This window comes from Bos mutus, chromosome 3 (genome assembly GCF_027580195.1).
Source record: "Bos mutus isolate GX-2022 chromosome 3, NWIPB_WYAK_1.1, whole genome shotgun sequence".
NCBI classification, from domain to species: Eukaryota; Metazoa; Chordata; class Mammalia; order Artiodactyla; family Bovidae; genus Bos; species Bos mutus.
The window spans coordinates 2640702-2651541 of NC_091619.1; the positions used below are offsets into that span (position 1 = coordinate 2640702).

Consider the following 10840-nt stretch of genomic DNA (forward strand, 5'->3'; position numbering starts at 1 on the left):
GCTTAGACCTGGGATCCTAAACTACTGTGAATGGCATGCATAAACTAGGACTACTTGAATATGGTCCCCAAATTAAGCAGTTTATAGCAGATCTTCTTGGCTGTTTCCCCAGTTTTGTTTCTATAGTCACCACACATTCATTTCCATTTAGCACCAAATAGGGAAACCTGGCGTGCTGCAGTCCATGAGGTCACAAAGAGTCAGACACGACTGACTGAACTGAACTGAACCAACAGACTTACTGTTGATGGAGTAATAGATTCCTCATAACTTATCCTCTGTAAAATGAAATAGTACTAATGACTTTATAGGGTCATTTGGAGGATTAAGTGAGACAAAAAAAGTGTGAAAGTATTCAATAAATATTAGTTGACTCAGAAGCTGAAAACCTCTTTTTCCCCGGCACCACATGTTTATACCATCTACCAAGGGCCCCATTTCCAAAATCTTCCTGATTTGTCCCAAAGCAATGGCATCATAAAGCACTGGGCTATTTTGCTCAGTTCTACTCTTGCTGCTGAGATCCTATAGCCACCAATCATACCTAATGATAATTTAAAGATCATTGATTTATCAGTTATTACAAAAAGCTATGCATATTATGAATAATCAGGGAACTGATGTGAATGAACCTGATGGGAGTAGTTTATATAATGATTCATTCTTTCTTCTCCCTTGCTCCATACATTGATTCAGTTATAAGCCCTCTTGGTTTTCCTATGTCTGTCCTACCTCTCCCTCTCTTATGGGCCATTGTCAACCCATATAGATCAATCCCAATTATCTCTGGCCTGACCTGTTGTGTCAGCAACCACGCTGCTTCTTTTCACCAACCTCAAATCCATCTTTGTACTGCTGCCAAATCAATCTATAAAACTCCAGTGCTGAGTATCTTTTTTTTTTTTACCAGCATGGAACAAAATCACCAGAGAAACAAGAAGAGGGTGCAGGGTAGCTGATGAGGGCTGGTGGTCCTTTAGAGACAAGTTGCTAAGGACAGTGAAGCCCATGAACAGGAGGGATAAGTGAAATAATAATTTGAAAGACCCTTAAAAGTGATGAAGTTTCTGTGTGTGTGTTCAGCTGTACCTACTCTTTGCGACTCCATGGACTATAGTCCACCAGGCTCCTCTGTCCATGGAATTTTCCAGGCAAGACTACTGAAGTGGGTTGCCATTTCCTACTCTGTGGGATTTTTCCAACCCAAGGATTGAACCCACAACTCCTGTGTCTGCTGCTTGGCAGGTGGCTTCTTTACCACTGTGCCACCTGGGAAGCCATTCTAAAATTTTTTGTAAACTGGTCTTACTTTACCTACAACATATTTTTCTGTAATCAACCTGAGTCTAATCAAGAACCATCTTCTTCCTGTCCCACTTACTTGTGGCATTATTTCAGTCTACTTGTCTATCACTTATAACTGTATAATCATAAGGGATTTGATTTAGGTCATACCTGAATAGCCTAGTGGTTTTTCCTACTTTCTTCAATTTAAGCCTGAATTTTGCAATGAGGAGCTCATGATCTGAGCCACAGTCAGCTCCCGGTCTTGTTTTTGTTGACTGTATACAGCTTCTCCATCTTCGGTTTCAAAGAATATAATCAATCTGATTTTGGTGTTGACCATCTGATCATGTCCATGTGTAGAGTCTTCTCTTGTGTTGTTGGAAGAGGGTGTTTGCTATAACCAGTGTGCTTTCTTGGCAAAACTCTGTTAGCCTTTGCCCTGTTTCACTTTGTACTCTAAGGCCAAACTTGCCTGCTACTCCAGGCATCTCTTGACTTCCTAGTTTTGCATTCCAACCCCCTAAAATTAAAAGGACATCTTTTCTTGGTGTTAGTTCTAGAAGGTTTTGCAGGTCTGTAGAACTTCTCAGCTTCAGCTTCTTTGGCATTAGTGATTGGGGCATAGACTTAGATTACTGTGATGTTGAATGGTTTGCCTTGTTAACAAACTAAGATTATTCTTTTTGAGATTGTACCCAAGTACTGTATTTTGGACTCTTTTTGTTGACTATGAGGACTATTCCATTTAGTAATCTTTTAAGGGATTCTTGACGACAGTGGTATATATAATGGTCATCTGAATTAAATTCACCTTTCCCTGTCCATTTTAGTTCACTGATTCCTAAAATGTTGATGTTCACTCTTGCCATCTCCTACTTGACCACATCCAATTTACCTTGATTCATAGACCTAACATTCCAGATTCCTATGCAATATTGTTCTTTATAGCATTGAACTTTACTTTTACCACCAGATATATCACAACTGAGCATCATTTCTGCTTTGGCCTGGCCTCTTCATTCTTTCTGGAGCTATTTCTCCACTCTTTACCAAGCTGGGGGGCTCATCTTCTGGTGTCATATCTTTTTGCTCTTTCATACTGTTCATGGGGTTCTTGAAAGGAGTACATCAACAACGTATACTGCCACTCTGATTATTTAACTTACATGCAGAGTACATCATGGGAAATATCAGGTTGGATGAAGCACAAGCTAGAATAAGGATTACCAGGAAAAATATCAACAGTCTCAGATATGCAGTCTCTAATGGCAGAAAGCGAAGAAGAACTAAAGAGCCTCTTGACGAAGGTGAAAGAGAAGAGTAAAAAAGCTGGCTTAAAACTCAACATTCAAAAAACAAAGATCATGGCATCTGGTCCCATCACTTCATGGCAAATAGATGGGGAAGCCATGGAAACAGTGGCAGATTTTATCTTCTTGGGCTCCAAAACCACTGTGGATACTGACTGCAGCCATGAAATTAAAAGATACTTACTCTTTGGAAGAAGAGCTATGACAAATCTAGACAATGTATTAAGAAGCAGAAGCATCAGTTTGCCAGCAAAGGTTCATCTAGTCAAAGCTATGGTTTTTCCAGTAGTCACGTATGGATGTGAGAGTTGGACCATAAAGAAGGCTGAGTACTGAAGAATTGATGCTTTTGAACTGTGGCGCTGGAGAAGACTCTTGAGAGTCCCTTGGACATAAAGGAGATCAAACCAGTTAATCCAAAAGGAAATTATCCCTGAATGTTCATTGGAAGGACTGATGCTGAAGCTTCAATCCTTTGGCTACCTGTTGCAAAGAACCGACTCATTGGAAAAGACCCTAATGTTGGCAAAGATTGAGAGCAGAATGAAAAGTGGGCAACAGAGGTTGAGATGGTTGGACAGCATCACCAACTCAATGGACATGAGTTTGAGCAAACTCTGGGAGATAGTGAAGGGCAGGGAAGCCTGGCATACTGCGGTCCATGGGATTGCAAAGAATCAGACATGACTTAGTGACTTTAGTGTAACTAAACAGTGAGCCCTTCAAAGGTTTATAAAGCATCTCATCCACTGCTGTTTGCCCAGCAATGAGCACAAGGCCCAGCATATGCTTAGTGCTCCAAGAGTGAATGGGCATAGATAATACCTCATGTTAAAGGAAGACAATGTTATAGAAGCAATAAACTAACTCACGGAAAGTCTTCAGTGAAAAGTAAATTCTGAGGCTGAAACTCGACATACTAGTAGAAGTTTGCCAAATGGAGAGGAGGAGGTAATCTGAGTAATGAGAACAATGTTCAGAGGCTCATCTCTGTTTCCTAACCCCCAAGAGAGGATCCCTGGATCTAAAGACAATGTCTCCCAATTCTGAATGTCACAGGGGCAGAAAGACAGGCAGCATGAACTGTTCTCTGCAGAACCATGGCCATATTTGACTACTTTCATTCCAAAGAGAGAACCCTGGGTAGAGATCCTCCCTATAAAAAAAAGGGAGGGGAGTTAAAATTCATGAGATCCAAAGTAATATGGCTCCAAGCTTGAGCTGCCTAGATTTGTAAACTATGGATTTCCAAGGCACATATGTAAAAAAGCACAATGTACTTATTCATTATTTTATTATTAATACCACACTAACCAACTGAGCTAACTGGCCAATAATAATGTGCTTATTTGAACAAGTTACAGTGAACTAAATAAACCAGCTTCCTCTAATTCTGTTGCTCCTTGAAGCAAAAATTCTCCCCAGACTCCCCAAATGCCATCCCTAGGATTGGGTAAATGAGCCCTACACATAATGAGCCCCCCAGGAACCTACTGTCTGTATCCTCCCAGCCCCAGTGTGGCTCTGAGGATGTCTACAGGGAGTTACCTCCAGGAGCACCACTGGCTGCTCCTGGGGGAACTCCTTCTTTGGCTTTGAAGACTTCTCCACACAGGGGCTGTCAAGGATGCCTGCAGCTCCCAAGCCCGACCACGTTCCTGCCAGTTTGTATTTACCTGCTACCCGCTCAACCTGTCACAGTTCTTTTTGGTTACCTTGCCCTTCCCTGACCTGCACACTGAGGCCAAGAGAGTCAGACGCTTACATCTTCACTCCTCAGCCTCCTCGAGCTGAGCCCTCTTGTTGTGCCTCAGCTCTAGGCAGTTACAGGCAAGTGTTCTTTAGAAAAAGAACTGACTTGGGTGTTATTGCTCATGGACGACTTTAACTTATGGTGTATAACAGTTCTTGTTATAACTGGGGTAGGTCTTCATTAGCTTATGTTTGCTTGTCTTGCCCTTGATTTTTTTGGAAGAATTATAGGCTCCATAGGGTGGTGGATACTAATCAGGTTATAGCAGCCATTCATCCACCTCAAGACAGTTAGACTTCAGCCAGAATCAGATGACACTCTAGCCCTGGGTTTCTTGGGAGAAGCCCTATTGGTATTTGGAATAGGACAGTTCTTCCTTGAGTGGGATCATCACATGTACTGCAGGACATTTAGCACCACTAATTGCTAGCAGCATCCGTGACCATCATTAGAACAATCAAAAGCTCTAACACACATTTTTTATTTCATAGTAGAGGTGCCATACCAACCCATGGCTGGACCACTGCCTAGTTTATGCCTAGAGGCCTCTCAGAAGATAACTGTCTTTAGCCATGTATTTTAAGTCAAATGAATTTCCCTATTGGGAAATATTTCCTGTTGCAACTTTACTCTCTTTTAGCATTCTTAATGTAAGTGATTAACAGCTGGTCTTCAATTTCTCTTAAGTAAGTTTTTATGAACTAGAAGGAGGTCTCCATGTCTACTAAGCTTCCTCACTGATATGATTTACTTTATGCAAAAAGTCTTTTTCTGAATATGCATAAGGAAATCAGAATATAATTTAAATAGCCTACAGGAGCTTACTGTCTAAAGGAACCTAAATGTGAAATATTACATGAATTGGACTGAGCCCCATCTTTCAACAAAATGATGTATGTTTAGTGTAACTCTGTTCTTTATATTCAGAGCCTACTTTTACTTTAGATGAAGGACACATGAATTTGCTGCATCTTCCCTGGTACGATTGTTCACCTCTGCAGAGTAGCTGTATTCCTACTCACAAAGTTGTATTGGCTGTAAATTTGCCTTCTAGTTTAGGGAAAATGAAGATGTACCATGGTTTACAATATACGTGAGTCAGTGCTATGAAGTGTCAGCCAACTTCCATCATTCAGACAGCAGTGTTGATGGTGGCTGGCTAAGATTCACCTTTTCCTTCTTGAAAACAAGATGAACATTTCTGAATCTGCTTTGCTTTTATTTCCTAAAGGATGTGCAAGGGGATGATTCACAGCCCTGAAATAAAAGAACTTTCCAGTCAATCCCTAAACAAGTTGTTTTCAAGCATCAAATTCATGCATAATCCTGAGTCAGTGAGATACGCAGATGTAAAAGGTATAAAGCCACAGAGTGCACAGAGGGATGACAATAATCCAAACATGAAAATTTCAGAGGACAATATGCATTAATGGAGGAGAAGACATGCATTAGTCTTGAGGACAATTTACTTAAGAGGAGGAAGATAGGAAGAGCATTCCAGATGACAAGGATGAAGAGTACAGTGAAGTGGGAATGTACATGGTTATACAGTGCAGGGGAAAAACTTAGATGATTCTAGCATGCATAGGAAATTGTATTATAATAGATGGGCACAGAACAAAAATATTTTAAATGAAGATCAGTAAACCTAAAGATTAACTGTATTCCACTGCCACTGGAAAATGTATCCCCAGGTTAATAAAGGAGAACAAAGTTCAATTTCAGAAATGGATTAAATTGCTTTACTGAGATTATGTAACTTTTATTCTTCTACACTTCCAATCTAGTGGCCACTCAATGAAGAGCGAGAACCACACTCTCACCACTGAGTTTGTTTTACAAGGTTTCTCCAGCTTCCACGAGCACCAGCTCACTCTTTTTGTGATGTTTCTTGCACCGTACATCTCAACCCTAGCAGGTAATATAATTATCGTGATCATTATCCGAATCGATCATCATCTCCATACCCCCATGTACTTCTTCCTCAGCATGCTGTCCACTTCAGAGACTATATATACACTAGTTATCCTTCCAAGAATGCTGTCCAGCCTTGTGGGTATGAGCCAGTCCATTTCATTGGCAGGTTGTGCCACACAGATGTTCTTTTTTGTAACCTTTGGGATCACTAACTGCTTCCTGCTCACAGCGATGGGCTACGACCGCTATGTGGCCATTTGCCATCCCTTGAGGTACACAGTTATCATGAACAGGAGGGTGTGCATTCAGCTGGTGTGGGGGGCCTGCAGCATCGGGCTGATTGTGGCCATGACACAGGTAACATCTGTATTCAGGTTACCCTTCTGTGCCACAAAGGTGGCCCACTTCTTCTGTGACATCCGGCCTGTGATGAAGCTCTCCTGCATTGACACGACTGTCAATGAGATACTGACTTTGATCATCAGTGTTTTTGTGCTCTTTGTGCCTATGGGTCTGGTCTTCATCTCTTACGTCCTCATCATCTCCACCATCCTTAAAATTGCCTCAGCTGAAGGTCGGAAGAAGGCCTTTGCCACCTGCGCCTCCCACCTCACTGTGGTCATTGTCCACTATGGCTGTGCCTCCATTGCCTACCTCAAGCCCAAGTCAGAGAACAGCAAGGATGAGGATCAGCTGATCTCAGTGACCTACACTGTCGTCACCCCACTACTGAACCCTGTGGTGTACACCCTGAGGAACAAAGAGGCCAAGGATGCTCTGCTCCGGGCCATTGGCAGGAAGCTTTCCTGACAGTCTGGGGACTGGTTTTCTGAGGCTCTTAGCACTCTAAGCAGGACTGTGAGGAGCTGAGCCCCATGTCCTTGGCTCCCGGAGACCTGCCCCTTGCGGAGGAGGAAAAGAGAGGAACTGAAGCAGCATCCAACTAGGAGTCTGGAAGCTTTAAATAAAGTCCCTGGGTGAAGTGCTGGCCCTATTTTTATGGATAATTAAACAAACAAGGATGGGATATGCCTGAAGAAGAGGTTGAAGAGTAGTGTGGGCCAAGGAGTTTTCACTGACCTCTTGGTTTCCTTGTGGCTCTCTGCTTAGTGAAGAGGGTCCTTTAGAAAAAAAAAAAACAGAATCAAGGACATACATTTTCCCCTATAATCCCTTTCTTCCTTCCTAAGAGCATGAGAATTTCTCAATCTGGAGTCTCTGTTGGAATCTGTTTATACATGACATACCAAGTCATAAATCACTGTGTGGATAGGAAAAGTAGCCTCAGAATGAGGGGGAAAACAGATTTCCTCTCCCAGAAACTTAATTTATCCCAGTTTCTAGCAAAACTGTTTATTAAAGATGGTGACCACTGACAGTTTAATTAGAGATCCTAGCAATCTTGTCAGCCATGTTAACAGTCATTTGAGGGCACATCCCAAGATCCTCCCAGGTCAGTTCAGCCGCCATTAATCCAGAAAGCAAGTAATGGGCAATGTGGATGAACCAGATGGTAGACTGGGACTGGGGAAACAAAAATGAAACCTTATTGCCTGGCTTCAAAAAACTCAAACTCTAGTGACAAAGGCAAACATTTAAAAATTCAGATTTGGAACTTCCCTAGTTTAACCACTTCCAATGGTTAAGACTTCACCTTCCAATGCAGGGGGTGCGGGTTTAACCCTGGTCAGGAAGCTAAGATCCCACATGCTGGGCAACCAAAAAACCAAAACATAAAACAGAAGTAATATTGTAACAAATTCAATAAAGACTTTAAAAACGGTCCACATCAAAAAGAAATCTTTAAAAAAATATATAGTTTCACTTCTACACATCAAGTGATGTATTGACAATTGAAGGGAAATAGGAGAGAGAGAAACAAAGAGAAACTTCATTGGAGATGTCAGAAATCTTCAGAGAGGAGATGATCTGTAATCTGGACTGGTCTTAAAACACTTACAAGAAGAGATTATCTGATGGGCAAGTTTTTATAGGAAAAGAATTTCAAAGAGAAGTAATAATGTATTCACATGTATGAAAGTAAGAGGAATGTTCAGGAAATGAAAAGTGACTGTGTGCTGACAGTGGGGTACAAGAAAGGAAATGGAGAGATAAGACCAGAAGGGTGAGATGGAGTCAGCTTGTGAAGGACTTGCTGAAGGAATTCTAGCTTCAACTTTTAAACAGTCAGAATCACCTAAGACTCAGGAAAACTAGGATTCAGTTTATGAGGCATCTATGTGAATTTCTGCCATCCTTGTTGTCCTTACTTAGCTCCACCAAAACATCTAAGAAGTTGTATGAATCTATAGTCTCTAAGCCAAGAAAATAGTGGGGCAAAAGGAAATAAGGCTATAATATTTGGATGTCACACATAGAAATAATTATGCCCTTGTGATGAAGTTGAATCAGACAGTCATAGAGAGCAGGGGAGCAGAGGCTGACCAAGGAACTTCATGTAGATTTGGGGCTTGTGATTCAAATGAGTATCTGGTGAGGAGAAGAAGGGACTAGCTGTCAAGTCAGTGTCTAGGCTAGACTTCAGACATGGGGACATGATGGCCCCTGAACACAACTTGCACTAGAATTAAAGGGTAGACTCATTACTCAGAAGAGTCTTCAAAAGAAGGTACAGAGACCCAAACAGCACATGTGTCTGCTCTCCAGACCATAACAGAAATACCAGGCCCACTCTCAGGATCAATAGAAGCAATGGCAACAATCAAAGTATACCTAAAGTTCTCTGAGTATATAAAATGGCTAAAAGAAATTAAGAGAAATTGTTAACTGGAAAATAAAAAAACTGAATGATGAAAAACAAAGTATTGCAGGCAAAAGGTTTGACAGTCTTTCAATAAGCATTCATGGAATCTTTACTATATGCCAGATGCTGGGCTAGATAAGGAAAATATCAGAATAAACTGCACTATTCCTTGAACAAAGGAGCTTCTAGTCTTTCAGGGGAGATAGGATTGCACAGAACTCACCATAATGCAATGTGATAGAGAAATGGGCAAAGCATGTTTAATAATTAATAACAAAGACATAAGCCTTGGGATATTTTTTTGTGATCTATATAAAGCTAATCTCATCAAACCAAGAAAGAGTCCTGCATGCTGAGCTTCAGTGAAATAAATGTTTGTTACCTGGGCAATAGGGCTGTCTTGATCTATGTATAGGACCATCTCCTAGGGCTAAGGACTATGCAGCTGCTGACAGGCATCATTCAGAATAGCTTATCACTGTGGACTTCTAGAATATTTATCACCCAGGTTTTCCAGAAGACTTGTTTGAACAGAATAGCTTCACAGTCACACACTATAGAATCAGATGTTTTCAACAGCCTTTTCTACAGCCCATTCAGGACCTAGCCACAGAACTTCTGAACTGCTAAACAGTTCCAGCCTCTCACTGAATATTTGGCTGGATTAAACAACCCAAGAAGAACCTTTCCTGTTCCTTAGGATTATTTTGGTTACTACTCATGCCCAGAATCATTTTATGGCAAGTAACTCTTCCATAATGTGGCAAAACGCTTTCCCGGAAATTATCTCACTAGGTCTTCGGAAGAGTCCTTGGAGGAAGGCAGGGATAAGACTCCCAACTGTACAGATAATAAGGCTAAGACAGAAAAGTGGTGAAGGCAGAATTGAATTTACACCACCTGGCTGGCATTTTCTGTTTACCTAGAGTATATGGTAAAGAAAATGCCTGTAATTCAGGAGACACAGGATTGATCCCTGGGTTGGGAAGATCCCCTGGAGAAGGAAACGGCAGCCCACTCCAGCATTCTTGCCTGGGTAATCCCATAGACAGAGGAGCCTGGCAGGTTTATAGTCCATGGGGTCGCAGTGGGGACACGACTGAGCAACTAACACTCACACAGAGTATATCACCATTCAAGGGCAACTCACAGTATAGACAATGATGGACAAGAGAAATCAAGCTAAGCAAAGTTCAAATCCCCCAGGGCCTTCGACTTCCCAAATAAAACAAAACCTCATCCCTGAGCCTTTTTCAAAAGAGAAGAATCCTCTGTGAAATAGTCACCTGGGATCCTCATTCTAGACAATGCAGATCCTCAAAGGAAGAGCATTTCCACCAGCAGTTCAAGCTGCACAGTCTTATTCATATAGAATCAGTTAAGATTTTAGGGAACATGACTATCTACTTCCTCCCATATTAAATCAAATCTAAGAAAAGCATTTAGAGCTTCGCAAGCAAACCTGGCCATTACTTAAAGGGGTTAGATCCAGTGCTAAGAGCTGGGAGTACAGTGGTAAATTATGCTGATTGCAATATATGTAATATATAAAATACATAGTGTAACATATAATATACACAAGCATTATATCAAATATAATACATAACATACATTTGGCAGAAAGATGAATGCTAAATGAAAACTTTAAACAGGTAATGAGAGCACAAAAGTAAGAAACTTTTAGTTCTAGTAAATATTTTTGAATCAGAAATAAGGGAAGACAAATTCAGGTTCTTGGCCAGTCAATTCACTTCTCCTTAATCACATATCACTCCCTATCACTGGTAGAGAGTGAGGCTACGTGTTTAA

General features: G+C 41.2%; 1 protein-coding gene across 1 annotated transcript; it reads left to right on the forward strand.

Moving 5' to 3' along the window:
* Nucleotides 1-6120: 6120 nt before the first annotated feature.
* LOC102284012 (olfactory receptor 10J1) lies at nucleotides 6121-7077 on the forward strand. The gene has a single exon (XM_005889551.2). It carries the CDS (start codon nucleotides 6148-6150, stop codon nucleotides 7075-7077), a length of 930 nt encoding a protein of 309 aa, XP_005889613.2. The 5' UTR covers nucleotides 6121-6147.
* Nucleotides 7078-10840: the final 3763 nt, after the last annotated feature.